The sequence below is a fragment of the Lemur catta genome, chromosome 14 (genome assembly GCF_020740605.2).
Source record: "Lemur catta isolate mLemCat1 chromosome 14, mLemCat1.pri, whole genome shotgun sequence".
Classification (NCBI taxonomy): domain Eukaryota; kingdom Metazoa; phylum Chordata; class Mammalia; order Primates; family Lemuridae; genus Lemur; species Lemur catta.
Window position 1 is genome coordinate 68,846,437 of NC_059141.1, and position 24,789 is coordinate 68,871,225.

Sequence of the window (24,789 nt, forward strand, 5' to 3'; positions counted from 1 at the left end):
ACATAACCCTGTGGCAGACCCTTCCCATGTGAAAGCAAACTGTGGTTAGCTCTTTTCTGAAACTGAGATACAGAAGGTATTTGGAAGGTCAATCACTGAGTACCAGTCTCCTTTGGCCTGTTGTATATTCTGTATGGCTGAAACTATGTCTGGGACTGCTGAGCCTCTGGGAAATACAACTTCATTCAAGCCTCGACAGTCTGCTGTTAGGAGCCATCCACCTTTCTCACCAGCCACACAGGACTATTGTACAGACTTCCTTTGGTACCAGCACTCCAGCTTCTGGCATGTCATTGATTAAAATGGTAACCTCTTTCTGCCCTCCAGGTATTCTATATTGTTTTAAATTAACCACCTGTGTGGGTCCAGGCAGTTCTAGTGGTTCCTATTTAGCATGCCTCTTCACAACTGGCCTGAGGGTGGCCTTACATGCCTTTTGTTTTACAGTATTAGGTAGGGGAAGTGATTCCCAAGTAGACATAATACCCATCCCAGTAATACAATCAGGAGATTATAATGTAAAGGAGACGTGATCACTTCATATAAAGTTTGTTTAAAAATCTGAATTTTCATCCAAACCTTCACCTTAGTCCCATCAACTGCTGCAAGTCCATATCCTCCCAGTCTAACCTTAGCCACCATTAAGATTTGGCTTTGGCATCACAGTGTATTGGGCTGCTGTGTCAAAAAGTATCAAAAATGTTTCTTCTCCCCCATCTGGCCATTTTACCTATACATATGCACATGGCCTCAGGTCCCCAGTGGGGGTGGGGGGACTGGGGGAGATTATGGGGGGTTGGACCAGGAGACCCTGATCTGTCAATCATTACCCAGATTAATCAGTATAACCATCCTCCAAGGTGATCCCAGGTGAGATTTCTCACGTAATTGTTGCCTTCTGACTTTTTAAATTCCTCCAGACTAGGATAATGGAGCAAACTTACTTGGGGCATTTTAAGGTTGGTGGTTAGTAATGGTGGGGTCCCAAGGTGTTGTATCAATGCCTTTGTTTCAGCCCCATCAACATCTCCCACATTCATCCCATTTTTTAATAACCAAAGTTCCCTGATTCTCTCCTCTGCCTCTCTCCCCATTTTCTTTTTAATCACTTTAATATCCGTGGTGTCAGTAAGACCAATACAGGGAAGTTAAGACAGCAAATCAAGTAAGGTTTTGGGTAATGTCTGCATTGGTGCAGAAGGGACACCCTTAACCACAGCATTTACCATAACCTGGGTAATGGGCATATTTAGCAGGTAAATATCCCAGTCATCATAACCAGTGCCATACCGGTTGCACACAAAGCAGGTCAGCTCCTTCCTCTGGTGTCCTTTGCTTAGCATTTATAGGGAGAGTCTGGCAGTCCCCCTTCTCAGCATAAACACACTTTATAATGGTTTTTATCGATAGTCCCCCAGGCTGGCCGTTCCCTCCGGAAGAATCTTCCATGTGTCTGGATCATGTATAGCCATCTCTGATTGTTAAATAGTAAGCTGTTGGTCCTGCATCATCCCAAACATGTTCTTCCATTCTGTAGCATTTAAAACCAAGGATACTCTCCTAAATGAGTTATCCTCACAATCCATTTCAGGGAGCTGATGATACCAATCCACAAAATGAGACAATTCCTTCACATTATACTCCCTGATATCAGTAGTTTCTTGGTTTTTCCTTCCCCCAACATTGACTACTTTCTTGGTGACCAAAGGTTGCAGACGTACTTCCTGTTGTCCTGGCATAATCTTCCCCTTTGTGGGTGGCTTTGAGGCCAGTGGCCTGAGCTCAGACAGACCCACATCGGAACTTGGTAGAGCCTTAAGGTCTAACCCAGCACTTCTCTTTTACTTTCATTTTACAGGCAGCAATAACCAAGAGATTATGTCTTTATCATGATTCTTATTTTTCATTTCCTTAAGTATCCAATGAGCCAACTCCTTTGGAATTGGGTCTACCACCATTTCTAAATTCCACTGGTAACTTTTACCTTTAGTCACTGAATGCAGAGCAGGTGCAGTTTCATACCAGGAGTGTCTAGGGGGCCATCCAGAGAGCAAAGGTTCCTCATCCCCCACCCCTTTCACCCCTTCTCTTCCCGAATCACATGTTTCTGTGAGATAGGGCTGTTCTAGGAAACCTTTTGTCACTGACACCAAATGAGTAGAAAAAACAAACCACTTTTCCTCTGCTTTCACCCTGCAACAATCAATACAGAATACTTCTGTGACCAGATGTGTGGGGTTATTTCCCCACACACCAAGCAAGCAATCAGTTCTGCAGTGGATCCCATCTGAGCGTCCTCTGATTCAATTCAATTCTGACTCTATCTACTGGGAGACAGCATCATATCCCACAAGTTGAAGATGCAGTCCCACAAGACTGAGCCCCACTTCCGATGCCAATCACAAGCCCAAGGTTTTTTGTTTTTGTTTTTGTTTTGCCTGTGCTTCTGACCAACCAGCTATAAATCAGGGTTCCCACAGCCCTCTCCTTGGATTTGATTAATTGCTGGAGTGGCTCACAGAACTCAGGGAAACAGTTACTTACATTTAGCAGTTTATTACAAAGGATATTTTAAAGGATACAAATAAAGATGAAGACATACATAGGGCAAAGTCTGGAAGGGTCCCAAGCACAGGAGCTTCTGTCCATGCAGAGTTGTATTGTGACATCCTCCCAGCACATGGATGTGTAAACCACCAAGTGTTCAACTATCTGTAAGCTCCCTGAATCCTGTCTCTTTTTAATTTTTCATAGGAGCTTCATTAAGTAGGCATGATTGATTAAACCACTGGCCACTGATGATCAACTTAACCTTTGGCCCCCTCTTCTCTCCCCAGAGGTTGGGGCTGGAGCTGAAAGGACCAACTCTCTGAGCTTGTGGCTAGTTTCCCTGGCAATGAGTCCCCATCCCTTGGTATCTAAGGGCTTTCCAAAAATAGCCTCATTAGCATAAGCTCAGGTGTATTTGAAAAAACTTGTCAAAGTTAGTAACAAAAGACTGTCTTTCACCTTTATCATGTAAGAGCTACTTCCAAGAATCAAGAACAAAAGACCAAATACTTTAACAAAGGATATTCTTATTGCTCTAGTCAGTTAGGAAATGAAAAGGCTTATAGAAGCTGAGAGCCAGTAGTCAGGGAGAGAAAAATCAAAATGTATGCATTATAATGTCACAAATAGTGTTTGCTAGTTTTCTCTACTGTAAAGTAACTGTTCTTCTTTTTCTTACTCTATTCTTTAAGAGCAAATCAAATTCCAGTCTAGTCCATATTCAAGGAGAGAGAGAATAGGCTCCACCACCTAGAGGGGACAGTATCTACACATATTATTTGGAATTCATAAAGCAGAGTTGTCTCTTCTACCCATTTATTGATTTATTCAATTGTTTATTTTTATCAATATGGCCTTGTGTGTTTATTTTATGCTTTGAGTAAGAATCCAATACTATGCTATTTGTTTTGTTGCTCAAATCATTCCAGCTTTGCCCATTAGGGGCTATTTCAGATAAGCTCCTGTGTCTATTAATATTTAACATGTATCCATCATTTTTTAAAGCTATTTCTTACTTTCTGATACCACAAAATGCTCTGGGCTTATTTTGCATTTCCCTTGCCTGGGTCCTAGAATCAAGCAATTCTCCACAAAGTTCTAGTTCCTTTCGTTGGAGAATGGTATCCAAGATCTGGATGCTGAGATACTGGGATGTTTCTTTGAGAAAGAAAAGAAAGTTTTTATCTGAGGAATCAGAGCCCCCTTTAATTATCAGGCCCAGAGAGGCACTGAAATGCAAGAGCAGTCACGTCTCACTCGTCCCTTGAGCTAAATTATTACCTCTTGAAGCCACTTGCTATATGGCTCTAGACTGACACCAAGTACCCATAAAATGCCATATGCCAGACACCATAACTCATACCCTATAGTTCTACAATGTAGCGCCAATAACTAATCAATGAGTGATGAGTTATCCGTGAGACTTCCCATCAAATAACTTTCTAGCAGCCCACTTCTAGTCCCCTTTGTCTTTAAAAACCTGCTTGTAACAAAGGCTGAAGAGAGCACTCCCCAAGGCAACTTGGAGCATGTCCTGAGTGACAGTCTTCAAACTTGGCCCAAATAAACTCTCTATATTAATTTTGCCTCAGCTTCTTTCTTTAGCCTCAGCTTCTAGGCATTCTCAGCACAGTTAGTAAATATATGTATGTAAATATATTGACTAATTTATTTACACATATCTATAATTATTTATGCATATGCCAGTTAAGCCAATATGTATTAAGATTATATAAATATACACATGCACACATTGCTTTTCAATAAATGGCATTGGAATATATGTGAATCTATAAATAAAAAATAAACCTAACCTAATAACTTATACTTTATAAAAAATCACCTCAACAGGAATCACACAGCTAAATATAAAATGCAAAACTATAAAATTTTTAGAAGACAGGAAATAGTCTTTGAGACCTTCAGTTAAGCAACAACTTTTTAGACATGACACAAAAAGAAATTAAAAAAGAAAACATTTGGAGTTCACCAAAATTTGCTCTGCAAAAACACAAATGGGTGAAAAGAGAAGTCATGGAAAATATTTGAAAGTCACAAATCTAACAAGGCACTTGAAAGGACAGCTTTGCTAATGAACTATCTCTCCGAAAAACATAAACCATCTAAAATGTAAACCATCACTGTCTCCGAAACTGACGGAAGGGACATTAACCATAAACTCGCTGTTCTTGAGATTAATCACCTGTCTTCTCAGATTAACTAACTGTGGAGCTGTTCTTTTTACAGCCTGCAGGGATGTTTACATAGCATTTGAAAGGAGCTGAGCTACAAAAGGAAAGTGTAAATTCTCCTTTCCATTTGCCAGAGGGTCTGGTAGTCAAGACCACATTCCAGAGAAGCTGATAAGCAAGTCTCCAGAAGAAGAAAAGAAAAGGAGAAATGGCCATCAGCCACCTCCTGTTATCAGTCTTCAGCCAAGAAAAAAACGAAAAAGCAAAAGCAGCAGTTTCATAGCTGTCTTCTGCTAATTAGCCTACAGCAATAAATTTTTCTTTAACCCTTTACAACCACCAATAAAAGGCCTGAAGCTGCTTGGCTTCAGGGTCAGCACTCCCTTCTTCTCTATTTCTGTGCTGTGTCCTTTTTACCTTCTCTGGGAAAAAGTAAAATAAACTTTTTACTTCTTTCTATCCTAATCTTTGTGTGAGCATTCTTTCTCCACCTGTGCCGTGAGCTTCTAGTGGATTCCCACGCTAACAGCACTTGTATCCAGAACACATAAAGAACTCTCAACATCAAGACAAGACCTGCCCTCCAAGATGTACTCAGAACAGTGTTACACACGGATCAGCACAATGAACACTCACAAATGTAAAATCATCCAAAAGCTAAAGGTCAAAGGCCAGATAACACAATGGTTCAAGAGAGAAAACAAAGCAACAAAGTTCAACTTAATAGGATGAACAGAAATCTACCCCACTTATCAATTCTCTCCATAAATGTGAATGGCTTGAACTGCCCACTAAAGAGACATAGGCTGGGCCGGGCACGGTGGCTCATGCCTGTAATCCTAGCACTCTGGGAGGCCGAGGTGTGTGGATAGCTCAAGGTCAGGAGTTCGAGACCAGCCTGAGCAAGAGTGAGACCCTGTCTCTACTAAAAATAGAAAGAAATTATCTGGCCAACTAAAACGTATATAGAAAAAATTAGCCAGGCATGGTGGCGCATGCCTGTAGTCCCAGCTACCCAGGAGGCTGAGGCAGTAGGATTGCTTAAGCCCAGGAGTTTGAGGTTGCTGTGAGCTAGGCTGATGCCATGGCACTCACTCTAGCGTGGGCAACAGAGCGAGACTCTGTCTCAAAAAAAAAAAAAAAAAAAAAAAAAAGAGACATAGGCTGGGCGAATGGATAAATACGCACAAGCCAAGTGTCTGCTGTCTTCAGGAAACACATCTAACCTGGAAGTATGCATTCAGACTCAAGGTGAAGGGATTGAAAACAATATTTCAAGCAAACAGAAGCCAAAAGAAGGCTGGCGTGGCAGTTTTGATTTCAGATAACATAGTCTTCAAATCAACAAAAGTGATGAAAGACAAAGAGGGTCACTATATAACGGTGAAGGGTACAGTTCAGAAAGAAGACATAACAATTTAAATATTTATGTACCCAATTCAGGTGCACCCAGATTCATAAAGCAAATCCTACTTGATCTAAAAAAAATGATAAACAGCAACACCATAATAGCCGGAGATTTCAACAGTCCTCTGACAGAACAGGACAGATCCTCCAAACAAAAAATAAACAAAGAAACAGTGGATTTAAACAGAACTCTAGAACAAATGGGCCTGACTGACATTTACAGAACATTCTACCCCAAAATCACTGAATATGTGTTTTTCTCATCAGCTCATAGGACATTCTCTAAGATTGACCATATCCTAGGCCACAATGCATGTCTCAAAAATTTTTTTAAAATAGAAATTATACCACGCATCTTCTCAGACCACAGTGGAATAAAATTAGAAATCAACTCCAACAGAAACTCTCTTCTCTACACAAAGACATGGAAACTAAACAACCTTGTGCTGAAAAATTATTGCATTAAGGAGGAAATCAAAAGATTCTTCGAACTAAATGACAAAGGAGACACAAGTTATCAAAATCCGTGGGACACAGCTAAAGCAGTTCTGAGAGCAAAATTTATATCCATAAATGCCTACATCCAAAAGAGAGAAAGATCACAAATAAACAATCTAATGAATCATCTCAAAGGACTGGAAAAGGAAGAGCAAACTGACCCCAAACCCAGCAGAAGAAAAGAAATAAAAAATATCAGAGCAGAACTAAATGAAATTGATAACAAAAAAAACTATACAGAAGATTAACAAAACAAAAAGTTGGTTCCTTGAAAAAATCAACAAAATTGACACGCCTCTGGCTAGATTAATGAGAAGCAGAAAAGAAACAACTCTAATAAGCTCCATCAGGAATGAAAAAGGAGAAATTACAATTGATGCCATGGAAATATAAAATATCATCTATGAATACCATAAAAATCTATATGCACATAAACTGGAAAATGTGGAGGAAATGGACAAATTCTTAGAAACACACAGCCTCCTTAGGCTCAATCAGGAAGAAATACAATGCCTGAACAGACCAATATCAAATACCGAAATAGAGCACCAATAAAAAATCTTCCTAAAATGACAAGTCCCGGACCAGATGGTTTCACACCCAAATTTTACCAGACCTACAAAGAAGAACTAGTGCCTATCCTGCAGAAATTATTCCACAGCATACAGAAGGAAGGAATCCCCCCAACATGTTTTATGAAGCCAACATCACCCTGATACCAAACCAGGAAAGGACACAATAAAAAAAGAAAACTACAGACCAATATCCTTTATACATGCCAAAATTCTCAACAGAATCCCAGCAAACCAAATTCAGGTGCTTATCATAAAAATAATCCATCACAACCAAGTGGGCTTCATCTCAGAGATGCATAGATGGTTCAACATACGCGAATCTATAAATGTAATTCACCACATAAATAGAAGCAAAAACAAAGACCATATGATTCTCTCAATAGACACAGAAAAAGCATTTGACAAAATTCAACACCATTCTATGATAAGAATGCTTATTAACAAAATAGGCATAGACGAGACTTACCTAAAAATGATACAAGCCATATATAACAAACCCACAGGCAGCATCATACTGAATGGGGAAAAGCTGAACGCATTCCCACTTAGAAATGGAACCAGACAAGGTTGCCCTTTATCACTGCTTCTATTCAACATAGTGCTGGAAGTCCTAGCCAGAGCAATCAGACAAGAGAAGCAAATCAGGGGCATCCAAATGGGCGCACAAGAGGTGAAAGTATCTATCTTTGATAATGATATAATCTTTTATCTAAAAAAAGATTCTGCCATGAGACTACTGGAATTGATAAACAAATTCAGCAAAGTCTCAGGTTACAAAATCGATGTACAGCAATCAGTAGCATTCATGTATGCCAACAACAGTCAAACTGAGAACCAAATAAAACACTCAATACCTTTCACAATAGCAACAAAGAAAGTAAAATACCTAGGAATATATTTAACTAAGGAGGTAAAAGACCTCTACAGGGAGAACTATGAAACATTGAGGAAAGAAATACCAGAGGACGTAAACAGGTGGAAACCAAACCATGCTCATGGGTTGGCAGAATCAACATTGTTAAAATGTCTATTCTACCCAAAGTGATCTACAGATGCAATGCAATCCCTATTAAAATACCAACATCATTTTTCACAGATACAGAAAAAAGAATTTCACACTTCATATGAAACCCCAGAGGACCCCGTATAAAAAAAGCAATCTTAATCCAAAAGAACAAATTGGGAGGCATCAATTTACCAGACTTCAAGATATACTACAAGGCTATAGTAACTATAACAGCATGGTACTGGCACAAGAACAGAGACATAGACCAATGGAACAGAACTGAGAACCCAGATATAAAACCATCCTCACACAGCCATCTAATCTTTGATGAAGCGGACAAAAACATACACTGGGGAAAAGAATTCTTATTCAATAAATGGTGCTGGGAAAACTGGATAGCCACATGCAGAAGACTGAAACAGGTTCTGCACCTTTCATCTCTCACAAAACTCACAGTGGATAACAGACTTAAACCTAAGGCGTGAAACTTTAAGAATTCTAGAAGAAAATGTCTAAAAAACTCTTATAGGCATTGGCTTAGGCAAAGAATTTATAAAGAAGACCCCAAAGGCAATCACAGCAACAACAAAAATAAATAAATGGGACCTGATCCAATTAAAAAGCTTCTGCACAGCCAAGGAAACTATCATGAGAGCAAACAGACAATCTACAGAATGGGAAAAAATATCACGTTACACACCTGATAAAAGGTTGATAACTAGAATCTATATCGATCTCAGGAAAATCAGCAAGAAAAAATCAAACAACCCTATCAAAAAGTGGGCAAAGGACATGAACAGAAACTTTTCAAAAGAAGACAGAATAATGGCTAAGAAACATAAGAAAAAATGTTCAACATCTCTAATCATCAGGGAAATGCAAATCAAAACCACAATGAGATATTACTTATCTCCAGTGAGAATGGCCTTTATCAAAAAGTCCCAAAACAATCAATGTTGGTGTGGATGTGGAGAGATAGGAACACTCATACACTACTGGTGGGATTACAAACTAGTACAACCTCTGTGGAAAGCAATACAGAGATACCTCAAAGAGATACAAGTACAACTACCATTTGATCCAGCAATCCCATTACTGGGCATCTACCCAAAAGAACAAAAGACATTCTATAAAAAAAAATCTGCATTCGAATGTTTATAGCAACACAATTCACAATTGCAAAGATGTGGAAACAACCCAAGTGCCCATCAATACATGAGTGGATTAATAAAATGTGATATATGTATACCATAGAGTTATATTCAGCCACAAAAAACAATGGTGTTCTAGCACGCCTTGTATTATCCTAGATAGATCTGGAACCCATTCTACTAAGTGAAGTATCCCAAGAATGGAAAAATAAGCACTACATGTACTCACCATCAAATTGGTATTAACTGATCAACACTTAAGTCCACATATACTAATAACATTCATCGGGTATCGGGCAGATGGGAGAGGGGAGGAGGGGATGGGTATATCCACATGTAATGGGTGCAGCGCATACTGTCTACAGGATGGACATGCTTGAAGCTCTGAATCGGGTCGGGCAAGGGCAATACATGTAACCTAAACATTTGTAACCCCATAATATGGTGAAATAAAAAAAAATTAAAACAAAAACATCCTATAAAGTATATATAGCAAAAAGAAAAAAAAAACTCTCAAAACTCAACAATAAGAAAACAACCCAATTTAAAAATGGACAAAAGATATGAAGAGATACTTCACAAAACAGCATATATGGACAGCAAATAAGCACACCAAAAGATGTCCAATATCATTAGTTATTAGGGAAATGCAAATTAAAACCATAATGAGGTATTACTATGTACTTATCAGCATGACTTAAAAAAAAACCTGATAATACTAAGTGCTGACAAGTAACATGAAGCAAATGGAATTCTAAGACATTGTGGTAGGAATGTCAAATAGTACAGCTACTCCGGAAAACAGTTTGGCAGTTTCTTATAAAGTTAAACATAATACTTACCATATGACTCAACAAGTGTATTGCTAGGCATACAAAAATCAGTACACAAATATTTGTAACAGCTCTGATCATAATTGCCAAAAAACTGGAAACAATGTTTTCAATGTTTGTTCAACCAGTGAATGGATAAATAAATGGGGTATAATTTATTTATCCCATTTTTTATTCTATAGTGAATACTAATTAGCAATTAAAAATAATGTACTACTGATACATGTAACAACATAATCAAATCTCAAATGTATTATGCTAAATGAAGAAAAAGCAGTCTCAAAAATTTCATACTAAGCCCCAAAGTCTTAACTCTTTGAATTTTTTACCAGCCACAGAACTTTGAGTATCAGGGATTCTAACTTTCCAAATGCGGTGACTGCATTTCATCTCCATTTCAAGATAGCTCATTTTATTCTCTTTAACACTCTCACTCAAATGACTCTCAGTGGTATCTGTGCATCTCACATTATCTCCTGACTAAAAAAAAATATTTCACCCATTGCATTGAAATTAAATCCTGGGGTCAACAGGTGACAGAATTTATGTGCTCCCCTCATAATTGTCTGTGTCCCTGAGGCAGCACTGCATATTCTTGCTTTGGAAAGGATGGCATCACTGCTGGAATAAGCCATGCACACAGTTTGGCACTGAGGAGAAAGTGTCTGATAACATCCATCTGAAATAAAGCCTTTTGGAACTAGTGTAAAAAAATAAAATAAATAAATAAATAAATAAATAAATAAATAAATAAATATTGTGCTGTTGAGAATTAAAAAAAAATTCATACTATATAATTCAATTTATATGACCTTCAGGAAAAGGCAAAATTATATCAATGAAGAATAGATCAATGATTGCCAGGACTACAAAGAGAGAGATGATAGAACTGTTCTGTAGCTTGACTATGGTAATGAAAATGATTACATGCTTTTATGCATGTGCTAAAACTCAATGAAATGTGCACCCCAAAAGAGTAAATTTTGCTGTAAGTTAAAAAACAAATAAAAATAAAAACAAAACATGAAACAAAAACAAAACCACTTTACACTTATTAGGATGGATATCATCCAAAAAAACCCCAGAAATTAACAAGTATTGGTGAGGATGTGAAAAAACTGAAAACCTTATGTATTACTGGTGGGAATATAAAATGGTGCAACCACTATGGAGATCAGTATGGCAGTTCCTGAAAAAAAATAAACATAGAATTACCATATGATTCAGTATTCCACTTCTGAGTATATACCCAAAAGAACTGAAAGCAAAGACTTAAACAGACATTTGTATCCATGCTCATAGCAACATCATTCACAATGGCCAAAAGGTGAAAAGTAACCCAAGTGTCCATCAATGGATGAACAGATAAACACAATGTGGTATATACAAACAACATATTATTCAGCCTTAAAGACAAAGGAAATTTGACACAAGCAATAACATGGCTATAACATGGATGAACCTGAAGACGTTATGCTAAGTGAAATAAGTTAATCACAGAAGGACAAATATGTATGATTCCACTTACATAAGATACTAGAGTAATCAAATTCATAGAGACAAAAAATAGAGTGGTGGTTGCCAGGGGCTGGTGGAAGAGAGTATAAGGAGTTGTTTAATGGGTACAGAGTTAAAGTTAAAAAATAAATAAAAATAAAAACACAATCATGAAAGAAAAACAAAACCACTTCACACTCATTAGGATGGCTATCATCCAAATAACCCAGAAATTTACAAATGTTTTGCAAAATTAAAAAAAAACACTAGACATGGATGTTGATGACAGCTGTATGACAGTATGAATGTGCTTAATGCCACTGAATTGAAAGCTTAAAAAATGGTTAAAATGGGCTAGGTGCAGTGGTTCATATCTATAATCCTAGCATTTTGGGAGGCTGAGGTGGGAAGACTGCTTGAGGCTAGGAGTTAGAGACCAGCCTGGGCAACATAGCAAGATCCTGTCTGCACAAAAAATTTTAAAATTAGCTAGTATGGTGGTGCATGCCTGTAGTCCAGTCACAGCTACTTGGGAGACTGAGGCAGGAGGACTACTTGAGCCCAGGAGTTGGAGGTTGCAGTGACATATTAATATAATGGCACCACTGCACTCCTGCTCTGACAATAGAGCAAGATGCTGTCTCAAAAAAAGAAAAAAGAAAAGAAAAAAAAGAATCAAGGTGAAATAAAAGCATTTTCAGAAAGTAAAGCCAAGTGAATTTGTCACCATCAGTCCCTGAGTACATGAAATGATAAAAATAAGTTGTTTAGGCTGAAGGGAAAAGATATGACCAGAGAATCCGAGACCTGTAGGAAGGAATAAAGAGCCTCTGAAGGATATATATGTATGCTATTTTATTTGCATACACACACATAGATTTTTTTAAAGATTAATAACTGTTTAAAGCAAAATTAGCAAGTATTTGGGGTTAAAATACATGAGAAATGAGATAGGAGACAAAGACCACAAAGGGTAAAAAGGAAGTAAATAGGATAATACTACTGAAAGTTTATTACATTGTCCGTGAATAAGTATATTATTATTTGAAGATGCTGTGATAAGTTAATTATGTATATTATAATCTCTAGTATAATCAACAAACACCGCAAAAAAGTACATTTTAAAACTCAATAAAGAAAATGCAGTGTAATACTCAAAACACTCAAATACTCAACCCCAAAGAAGCACAAATAAATCTCATTGGGATAAAGAGAAATCAACGCATAAATACATTACAGTAAAAGATATCTTAAAAGTAGCTAGCCCAAAATAGACTTCCCTCAAAGGTCTGGCAAATTGACATGTGAATTTTCAACAGCATCAGTAATTGAAGACAGTGAATTCTTTTCAATGTTTTAAAGGATGAAAACTGCCAACCAAGACTTCCATACACCATGAAAAAGTTCTTCATGAATATTTTAGATAAACAAACTGAAAGGTTTCAACCAGCAGATCCTCACTAAAACAAAATAATAGTAATTATGAAGAATGTTTTTGAACAGAAGAAATTTATTCCAACAGAAGTCGAGAAACATAAGAAAGAATGTAAAAGAGATCTAATCTAGCCAAAATGGCTATGAACAAACAAAAAGTTCGAAGATCTGCATCAAGTAAACTTTCCCAGGAGTTAGTAGTGACAACTGCACTCAGAATTACTTCAAAAAATAAAAAAGATAACTAGTCATTTCTACTATTCCAGACCATTCAGCAATTAGTTATAGACCATAACGTAGGGAAAACACCTCATGTGTACTCTCCAGTGAATTTTGGATAAGAAGAATTTCACATAAAAGTCAGAATTATGTTCAAGATCAACTGAAGCAGAACTGTAGAATAGGTTAAATTGTTTCAACTTCCTCCTACACTTTTTGTCCTTCTTTCTAGAGATTTTCTCTCTATGAAGATGCCCAAAGGCTGTGGTTCTGAAAGACAAGCAGATGGTGTCGACACTGAAATTTGACACATTAATAATAACACTTCAAAAGGTGGTTGTGAAGATTATGCGAAACAATGTCAGGTGCTTACCAGAGAGTTAGGTGTTTAATTAATTGTCAATTATATTGTTTTGTTTATAAAAAATTAAATTAAAAAAGCAAGGAAATAGTTATCATAGAATTCAGGATTCATTTTCTCTGGGTGATAGTAGGGATAAGACTGAGGAGGGACACACAGGGGCTTCAAAGATACTAGTAATTATAATTTCTTAAGCCAGATAGGGGATATACTGGGGTTTGCTTTATCAATATCACCTAAATCATACATATATTATATACATTATGTACATTCTTTTGATTGTATAAAAAGAAAGATTTTTAATTTTTGTTAAGGTCTCACTGTTGCCCAGGCTAGAGTGCAGTGGCATCATCATTGCTCACTGCAGCCTACAACTCCTGGGCTCAAGTGATCCTCCTGCCTCAGCCTCCCAAGTAGCTGGGACCGTAGGCATGTACCACCAGACCTAGCTAATTTTTAAATTTTTTGTAGAGATGGGGTATTGCTATTGCCCAGGCTGGTCTTGAACTCCCAGGCTCAAGTAATTCTCCTGCCTTGGCCTCCCACAGTGCTGGGATTACAGGCATGAGTGCCTGCACCCAGCCAATTTTTAAATTAACAAATAAAATTAAAGTTTTCTATGGTGTACAAGGTCCTATGTGTCCTAGCTTTCCTTTCCTCTTTGATCTTACTTCTTACCATGCTTTCCCTAAGTCACTTCTCCCTAGCTTCAATGTCCTCAAAACGGTTTCTAGAACATGCCTCGGAGTGTTTGTATTTGCAGTTCCTTCTACCTAGAATGTTCTTCCCCCAGATTTCTATATTGCCCCCTCTCTCATTTATTTCAGGACTTTCCTCAAATATTACCTTTTGGAGTGTCATTCCCTAATCAACCTATAACCTGTTCCTTTCTTATCTGTATCGCTCTGCCCTCAAAAGTTGCTGAGTTTGTCTCTGAGCATATACCTTAGAAATATTACTCAAATGTTGACATTTTATTATAAAATACACTTTAAAATCACATTTGTTAGTATTGGTATCATTGTCTTAATTCATGCAAAACAGGCAGCAATCTACGCATTGCTTTCATACCATCAATGCAAATATCTGCTAATACTATGAGTATGGACCCCACAGACCCCTTGAGAGGGTCTTGGGCTCCCAGGGATCTGCTGACCACACTTTGAGAACTGCAGTTTTATGCAAATAGTATTTTCCCTGAAGGTGATTTTTAAATATTTCCACTTTTCTAGTTCTATGGACTCTCTTTCATAAAATTCATTAAACACACACACACACACACACACACACACACACACACACACACACACTGAAACAAAGTAAGGGCTAAATAAATGACTCACCTGGAACTTGTTCATTTTCTGCTGTTCTTTGGAAAGTATAGAAACTATGAAGCCAGAGCAGGGAAAGTTGGAAGACGGAAGTCATAAGAGACCTTATCTTGCAGCTCCAGGAATCACCTGTGAGAAATTTCCATATAACATTTTAGTAAGATATGTACCTCTGGGAAAATGTTCCTATGACCCATCAGAAGGATTAGGAAGGAACATGATAAAGTAGTACCCACCTGTCCACTGGTGACTCTCAAATAAATCATGATGAACCTAGGACATTTCTGAGGGAATCTAAACATTTTTTTCCTATTGGCTGTTTTGAAAATTATGAGTCTGTTTACTGAATAATACAAAAGAAATAAAAACAAATATCCAGTAGTAGCAGATTATTAAGAAGCAGGTGTTAACATATCCAAAGTATGGAACCCTATGCTGACATTAGAAGTGATGTTGAAAGACATATTTATCAAATACATAAAAGCTGTTTTAAGTTATATCATAATTTTCCCTATGAACATTATAAACCCCACAGCATTGTAAAGTCTTTTTCAAAGTTCTCAAAAATAGGATGATTATTCTCCCTAAATTGCAGTTTCTAAAAAACCACTTCTCCAAGAATCTTTCTATGACTTAAATATGATATAGCGAACCTGGAGACTTGAGTTCTACCCTAGGCTCTGCTATTAACAAACCTAGTGATTGTCTTAGTTTCAATGATTTATTTTTAAAATGAAGAGGGAACAGATAATCTTGAACAAACCTTCATGTGCCATTATGATTCTGTAACTCTTCACATAGAGCCACAAATCCAGACAGGGTACCTGGAATTCACTGTACCCTCGAAACTTGGGCTGGGCCTAAGGTAAAATTTAATGAGATCCTGATGAACTCTGACATGGACATATAATCTGTTGCTATGACAAAAATATAGCTTCTAAAATAATAGTTTGGCACCATAATTCCCAAACACGTACTTTATGTCTGTAGCAAAAGACAACCAGATGCCTTAATCCTGAGGTCCTTTTCATAAGCAGCAGAAACCATAAAGGGCATCCAAATCGGCATGGAAGAAGTCAAGTTATACTTGTTCACAGACAACATAATCCTACATTTAGAAAAACCTGAAGACTTTGCCAAAAAACAGTTAAAACTTATAAAAGAATTCAGTAAAGTTGCAGGACACAAAATCAAGATACAAAAATCAGTGGCATTTCTACACTAACAGTGAACAATCTAAGAAAATCAAGAAAGCAATTCTATTTATAATAGCTACGAAAATATTACCTAGGAATAAATTTAACCAAATAAGTGAAAGATCTCTACTATAAACTATAAAACACTGATGAAAGAAGTGGAAGAGGACACACACAAAAAATGGAAATATATCCCATGCTCATGGATTAGAAAAATTAATGTTAAAATGCTCACACTACCCAAAACAATGTACAGATTCAATGCAATTCCTATCAACATACCAATGATATTCTTCACAGAAATAGAAAAAACAATCCTAAAATTCATATGGAACCACAAAAGGCCCTAAATAGCAAAAACAATCTTAAGCAAAAAGAACAAAGCCAGAGGCATCACACTACCAGACTTCAAAATACACTACAAAGCTATAGTAACCAAAACAGCATGGTGCTAGCATATAAACAGACATATAGACCAGTGGAACAGAATAGAGAACCCAGAAATAAATCCACGCATTTACAGGCAACTCATTTTTAACAAAGGTGCCAAGAATATATACTGGGGAAAGGACAGTCTTTTCACTAAATGGTGTTGGGAAAACAGGACATCTATATGGAGGAGAGTAAAATTAGATCCTATTTCTTACCAAATACAAAAATCAACTCAAAATGGATTAAAAACTTAAATCTAAGACTGGAAACTATGAAACTATTAGAAGAAAACACTGGATAAATGCTTTAGAACATTGGTCTGGGCAAAAATTTGGGGGGTAAGATCTCAAAAGCACAGGTAACAACAGAAAAAATAGATGAATGGGATCACATTGAATTAAAAAGCTTCTGCACAGCAAAGGAAACAACTAACAGAGTGAAGAAATAACATAAAGAATGGGAGAAAATATTTGCAAACTATCCATCTGACAACGGACTAATAACCAGAATATATAAGGAACTCAATTCAATAGCAAAAAAACCAAATAATCCAATTTAAAAATGGGCGAATGATCTGAACAGACATTTCACCAAAGTCATACAAATGACCAAGTATATAAAAAAATGCTCAAAATCACTCATCATCAGGGAAATTCAAATGAAAATCACAATGAAATATCCTCTAACCCTAGTTAAAATGGCTATTATCAAAAAGACAAAACATAACAAATGTTGGCAAGGATGCACACTCATACATACACTGTTGGCAGAAATGTAAATTAGTACAGCCACGAAGGAAAACAGTATGGAGGTTTCTCAAAAACCAAGAAATATATCTACCACATAATCCAGCAATCCTACTGCTGGGTATATAGTCAAAAGAAACGAAATCAGTACATCAAGGAAATATCTGCATTCCCATGTTTATTGCAATACTATTCACAATAGCCAAGATATGGAAGCAACCTAAGTGTCCATCAAGAGATGAATGAATAAAGAAATATAGTGTATATACACAACAGAATACTAGGAAAGGAAATTCTGTCATTTGCAGCAACATAGATGGAATTGGAAGACATTATGTTAAGTGAAATAAGCCAGGTACAGAAAGACAAACATCACATGTTTACATTCATGCGTGGGAGGTAAAAAAAGGTTGATCTCATGAAGATAAAGGGTAGAATGGTTACCAGAGAAGGGAGAGGATAGGGAGGAGGTGGGCAAAGAAGAGAGGTTGGTCAATGGGTACAAAAACAAGGTTACATAAGCAGGAATAAGTTCTAGTGTTCGATAGCACAGTATGAAGACAATAGTTAACAATAATTTATTGTATATTTCAAAATAGATTTGTAATGTTTCTAACACAAAGAAATGATGAATGTTTAAGGTGACGGATATGTCAATTGCCCTGTTTGATCATTACACATTGTATGCATGTATCAAAATATCACATGTACCCCATAAATATGTACAATTATGACATATCAATAAAAAAATAGAAAAAAAGTCTAAAAAATAAACAAAAACCAGCAGAAACCACTTCCAGCCAGCTTGGTGCTCACAAAATGCCTAATAAGCTCAGATATCACCAGCCAGTCAGAGGCATTGTATCACCAACATAACATGGAGCATGGATAAATTGCAGTTCTCATCTTTTAAAAAAATCTATCCCATTCCCCTCTTTAGAAACTACCCTCTGGCCTAGATAGGATTCCCAGCTTCTCCAGTAAAATTTAAAATCGAGGGCTCAAATGATGGTTTCAATTTACACGTTTAACAGTCCTCTGAGAAGACAGAGACAGTTTGGAGGATGCTGGATGGATGGCCTTAAATAACATTTTGGCCCATGGGTTCTGAGGACTCCCCAAGCATTTTTGGAAATAGAACACTACATGGAAGATCAGGTTCAGTACACTCCACAACTATATTCTAGTGGTGCTCAGAAACAACTGCTGTGCTAAACACAAGCCCAAACTGTGGGTTTCAGCGTGGGAAAGTGCACAAACCCATTTCAGTGTGGTATAGAGTAAAACAAGTGAGAATTTAAGTCCCATCTGCTAATATTGGGTAAATGAATCTCTCTGAAGGTTTAGTACTCTTATCTATTAAAATGGAGGTGGTTAAAGGGAAAGGATGGTTATGACGATTCAATGAACCAATGATGAACACAGCATGGCTGGTACCAATAAAAGCTGCTCACCGTTACTGAGTCTTTTACCACGCTTTGTAAGTACTGGCCCACTCAGTACGGCAAGCGACCCTAAAGGTTACCACCATCATTTCACAGGTGAGTACGCGAGACGCACCGACACCGTCCGCACACGCCGGCCCCCAGCCCCGGCCCTGCGGCTTTCCAGCCGGCGTCGCGAGCCGCCCAACGCCGCGGGCCGGGCCACGTCACTGGAGCTGCTCCCTCCGGGAGCCCCGCTTGCCCGGTCGCCCCAGACCCTCGGGCTGCCCCTCGGGCGGGTCGCGGACACAGCTGCTGGAGACGAGCGCCGCCGGCCGCCGGCCTCGCCGCCAGGGCCGCTCCCGACCCGGGGCCCCCTCGGGTGCCTCCCACGCCAAAGCCGAGACCCGCTTCCGCAGCCCCGACCCCCCGCAGAGGCCTGCGACACACCTGCAGGGGCTCGGCCTCCGCTCCCCGCCGGCTCCCAGCCCGGCCCCGCCCTCTGCGGGACCGCGGAGACCTGGACGCTGCGAAGACGGCTCCCCCTGAGGCAGGAGACAAAACGCCGACGCCTGCAAGGAGACGGTACTGCCCATGCGCAGCGCGCGCCTCGGGCCCCTCTGCAGAACTACGCTTCCCAGAAGCCCCGGCGCCTGCACCGCCTCCGACAGCGTCTGGGGTGGGGCTCCCCCTGGCGGCAGACGGGGCTGCGGCTGCGTGCCCGGCGGCGCGACCGTCCCGCGCAGGGACTCTCGGGTGGACCCGGCGACCGCTACCCGCGCTGGGAGGCCGAAAGCTGCCGTGACGTGGCGGGAGGAATGTCCGTGGGTAATTTAATTAAAGTATTTGGGACTAAGTACGTACAGGAGTGCATTCAAAAGATAATACCCCGTAAGAGCTGACTTTGTCTTAGGAATGCTAGCTTTCAAAATTGTGCAGATGGTACATGAAACATGTAATAAGCTAGGAAACCTGCATAAGCTGAAACAGAAGACGAGCGCCACATATGTCGCTTCTCAAAAGAAAAAACGATTAATGTTATGTATACATTGTGCTCACATTTTTACGCAAATTTTATCCTAATGGTATTGAATATCATGGCTATCATTTCTCTAGGGAATATATACAGTCTCCCTCCTTATCCGTGGGGTCCATGTCTGTGGATTCAACCAGCCTTGGATAGAAAATATTTGGGGGGAAAAATTGCATCTGTACGGAGCATGTACTAACTTTTTCGCTTGTCATTATTAAATAAACAATGCAGTGTAACGACTATTTACATAGCATTTACATTGTATGAAGTTTATAAATAATCTAGAGATGATTTAAAGTGTATGGGAGGATCTATGGAGGTTATATACAAATACAAGGCCATTTTATATTAGGGACTTGAGCATCTTCAGATTTTGGTATGGGGGAGGTCCCAGAATCAATCCTCCACAGATATTGAGGGATGGCTTTACTGAATATGTAAAATAAATTACATGATTTCTTGGTCCAATGACTATATGACGTCAGTTAACTCTTTTTTTTTTTTTTTTTTTTTGAGACAGAGTCTCACTCTGTTGCCTGGGCTAGAGTGCTGTGGCATCAGCCTAGCTCACGGCAACTTCAAATTCCTGGGCTCAAGCGATCCTCCTGCCTCAGCCTCCCGAGTAGCTGAAACTACAGGCATGTGCCACCATGCCCGGCTAATTTTTTCTATATATATTTTTAGTTGTCCAGATAATTTCTTTCTATTTTTAGTAGAGACGGGTCTTGCTCTTGCTCAGGCTGGTCTCAAACTCCTGAGCTCAAACGATCCTCCTGCCTGGACCTCCCAGAGTGCTAGGATTACAGGCGTGAGCCACCGCGCCCGGCCATCAGTTAACTCTTATGTCGACCATAGAAATGAGTTTCCATTGAAAATAGTTTCAAAAATATTAAATTTTCATAATAAAATTTAATTTAAAATGTAGAATCCATATAAAGAAAAAAAATGTATATATATATAATATATACGCACACACACTTTTCTGAATGGGAAGTTGGGGAAATAATAAAAAATAAAGTTTTTTTGCCAATCCATAAAATTCTCCCCACAGATAGAGAAAAGAATAAAACCATTTTATTATTGAATAAATATTAAACCAGACTGTGATGAACATCACAGGCAATCCACTAATGAGATTGCAAAGATAGAAAGAAATAGCACATTTTTATATAGCCAGGCAGGTACAACTCATAGCATTTTCTCAAGATAAAAGATAACTTGTCCTCAAGTAATTATGCTACACATAATTCATCCTAAATTGACCTGGTAATTGGGATGAACATCTGTGTTAGTTAATTTCCTTTAACCAAATGAAAAGTAAAGCTTCTTGTATCTCTATGACAAGCAGATAGTTACACATGTAGCCAGGAACCTGGGAGTTTACCACAAAGACAGAGAGAATGGGGTGCAATCTTCCTTGATGTTCACCTTTCAAAGACATAGCTCAAGGCCATTAGGAAAGACTTTCCTGGGTTATAAAACTATCAATAAGCTTGCTTACTGTTTAGAAAGATTTGCTAACTCTCAAAGGGTCACAGGAAGGATTTATACTTCCAAGTTTTCTCAAAGAAATGCTCTAAGAAAAGAGAAAAAGAAAAGGTCTTTTTCCCTTTTTGCAAGAGGGAAAATACAGTCTTTTATTTTTATATTTACTCTTACAGAAAACTCTATAAAATTTAACACAATTTCAAGGAAAACCTTAATAAAAATTTTTGATGTAGAGTTTGGTTTTGTTTTACTTAACAAGACAATTTTTACCCTCCTCAGGAAATAACTTTGGAAAATAGCCAGGAACATTTTTGAAACTGCGAATTATAAAAGTAATTTAAAAGCTTGGTGCTTGCCGGGCACAGTGGCTCATGCCTGTAATCCCAGCACTCTAGGAGGCCCAGGCGGGCGGATTGCTTGAGCTCAGGAGTTCGAGACCAGCCTGAGCAAGAGCGAGACCCCCATCTCTACTAAAAATAGAAAGAAATTATATGGACAGCTAAAAATATATACAGAAAAAATTAGCTGGGCATGGTGGCACATGCCTGTAGTCTCAGCTACTCAGGAGGCTGAGGCAGGAGGATCGCTTGAGCCCAGGAGTTTGAGGTTGCTGTGAGCTAGGCTGATGCCACAGCACTCTAGCCCAGGCAACAGAATGAGACTCTGTCTCAAAAAAAAAAGAAAAAAAAAAAGAGTTAACTGACGTCATTTATATCATGTAATTTATTTTACATATTCAGTAAAGCCATCCCTCAATATCTGTGGAGGATTGATTCTGGGACCTCCCCCATAGCAAAATCTGAAGATGCTCAAGTCTCAAAAAAAAAAAAAAACAAACAAAAAATAAAAACTTGGTGCTTGTTTCAAAAAAGTACAGAAACAAATCCAAATACATGATACATGAGAATTTAGTGTATGTTAAAATTGTCATTTCAAACAATGGAGATAGTGTGAATATTGTATTTTTTTTTCTTTCTAATTTGGTCTTGGGTTCTCCCTCCTGTGGGTGGCTGTGAATTCTAGCCCTGCCCTGACAGGGCTCTAGGGACTTTGTCATGGATGTTGACAGTGTGCCCTTCATGGGATACTTCTTTATTCTGGTGGACACCTTACTGCCTAAGTGTCTGAAGTGTGACCAGGTGTACATCTCACAGAAGACCTCTTTATATGGCAGATACCCTGTGGCTCTTGTCTGACTTAGGCCCAGTTTTTACCTACCAAGATAGCCACTCTCTAGAAGAGCCGTGACTGGAAAGAGAGTTAGGTTCAGGTGTGTCAGTCAGGTGAGACACAAAGGAGGCAGCACAACAAAATACATGAAATAACAGAAGCAGTTTTTATTACTTACAGATCCCAAAGAGAAGAAGGTAGCACACCTCAATGGCCAATGGGAAGGAGAGAGCTACCTGGGACATGCACACGCAACCAGCAGGTGGGGAACAAGAGAGAGAGGGCACAAGAGACCTGGGGCCAAAGCCTTTATTGGGGTCTAGGTCATTACTCAAGCAGGTTTCCACAGGGGGGCCTAATTTGTGGGCTTAAAATAAACAGGCCCAGGTTTCAGGGTTTCACACTGTGACTGAGAGGTGGTCACTGTGGCATATCTGCATAGTCCATGCCAAGTGTGGAGGTCGGGGGGGAGTCAAATAGGTTGTATCCAGTTGTCCCATAGGAAGGTCGTCACCAGGAGGTGGTTGCATGAGGTAGATGTCTGAATTGATCATTTTGAGGAACTGGGAGAGGCAGAGAACTAGAAACTGTGTCAATTGGACTATATGGATTCTGAGGCAACATAAAATTATACAGTGAAGTATATCAGTTTACAATAGTGAAGTATAATATGTAGTAAATGGTGTTGATAAAATAATATTAGATTGTTATCCCACACATGAAAACAAATACATATATTCAGTATTTAGAATTTTCAGAAAGTAAACCATTAATTACTTATAGTATAAATAAAAGATTTTAAAGAACACATAGTTTGAGATAACATGAAACAAAAAGCAGAAACCACAAAGGATATAAACATTTTCTATGAAATATTTAAAAGTCCAATTTCAAAAGAACACAAAGTTAAAACACTGAGAAAATTTATTTAACACTTATGAGACACAGTATTCATACTCTTGATAAATGGCTCTTACAAATCAATTAAAAGGTGAACATCCAACATGCAATGAAAATAAAATATCAGCAGCCTATTTTTTTCATCCAATCAAGGATGCCATGGATTGCCAGATACCCCATTATTTTTACTACTGCAAAAGAAAATATTTGGTCAAACTGTGACATGCCGTTGACTTTAATATGTTTTGCAAGATGCAGTTTCAGAGGTATTAAAATAAAATATGAAAAATGCATGTGTCAGAAATATTGAAATGCAGTTACAAAAAAGAAAGCACAATTAACCTCTAAATATATAAAAATATGTACTATCACTAAAAATCAAAGAAATGCTAAAACAAACATGAAGTGCGATTTTATTTCAAATTTTTATTCCCTTCCAAATGTACTGCCTTAGCTGAAACACAAATAGAATGTTGCCCAAATTTATTTTCTTCACATAATTTAGCCTAGTAATTTCTATATGAGTGATCCTGGGAAATGACAGTAGGATAAACTTGTAGGCTATTCATATGGCCATTTTATTGTCAGGGATTTTTGGAGTCAGGTCAGAGCATTTGAGTCTGACTGCATTTCTCCAGTTTCTAGATTCGCCTGAACTATATTTTCTGCCTGTCTGGAGGGACTGGTTGAAATTTACCGAAAGTCCAGCGTTAGTTTCTAGGAGTCCATAAGTTCCCGAAGAAGTGGCAATTTGGGGTCATTTGTAAAGTCCTCACATAAAGTGAATTTTTTCTTTGGGCTCCTCCACAGCACAGGAATAAAACTATTCTTTTGAAATAAGGAGGAGGGCCAGCAAGAAGCACATGACCCTGACCTGAGGGCTGTCACCAGAGATTTAGGAAAGAAGTCACAGAAGGAAAGTGATCCTAGAGTTGTTATATCTGAATCAATTCTTTTTTTAAACTTTTAAAATGTTTTTACTGAAGCATTAAAAAAATACTAAAGTGCACATAGCATAAGTGTATCATTGTATATTTGACACATGAATTACAAAAAGAGGTGAACACAACCATATAAATACTGAGAATTCAAACAGAATATTACTAGTGTCAGAGGTGCTGAAGTCCCCCTTAAGGATCCTTTCTCTATTATTACTTTTCTTCTCAAAAGTAGACACATCCTGACTTCTAACACTAAAAACTAATTTTGTAATTTATTATTGTAATTTCTTTTACCCATTTATTTTGTAATAATCTTTAACTTATAAAAAAGTTGCAAAATAGGATAAAGAACTCTCATATATCCTTCACCAAGATTCTTCAGTCATTAATTTTGCTATATTTGCT

General features: G+C 38.2%; 1 protein-coding gene across 1 annotated transcript in view; it reads right to left on the reverse strand.

Annotated features, from left to right (window-relative positions):
- ZNF25 (zinc finger protein 25) overlaps positions 1–19,410 on the reverse strand; it is a 45,229-nt gene extending 25,819 nt beyond the window's left edge. The window contains exons 1-2 of the mRNA XM_045568296.1: positions 19,303–19,410; positions 15,067–15,183 (exon numbers count right to left, since the gene is read on the reverse strand). Of these exons, the coding sequence (XP_045424252.1) occupies positions 15,067–15,081 (15 nt within the window). The 5' untranslated portion in view covers positions 15,082–15,183; positions 19,303–19,410. The remainder of the gene's footprint in view (positions 1–15,066; positions 15,184–19,302) is intronic.
- Positions 19,411–24,789: the final 5,379 nt, after the last annotated feature.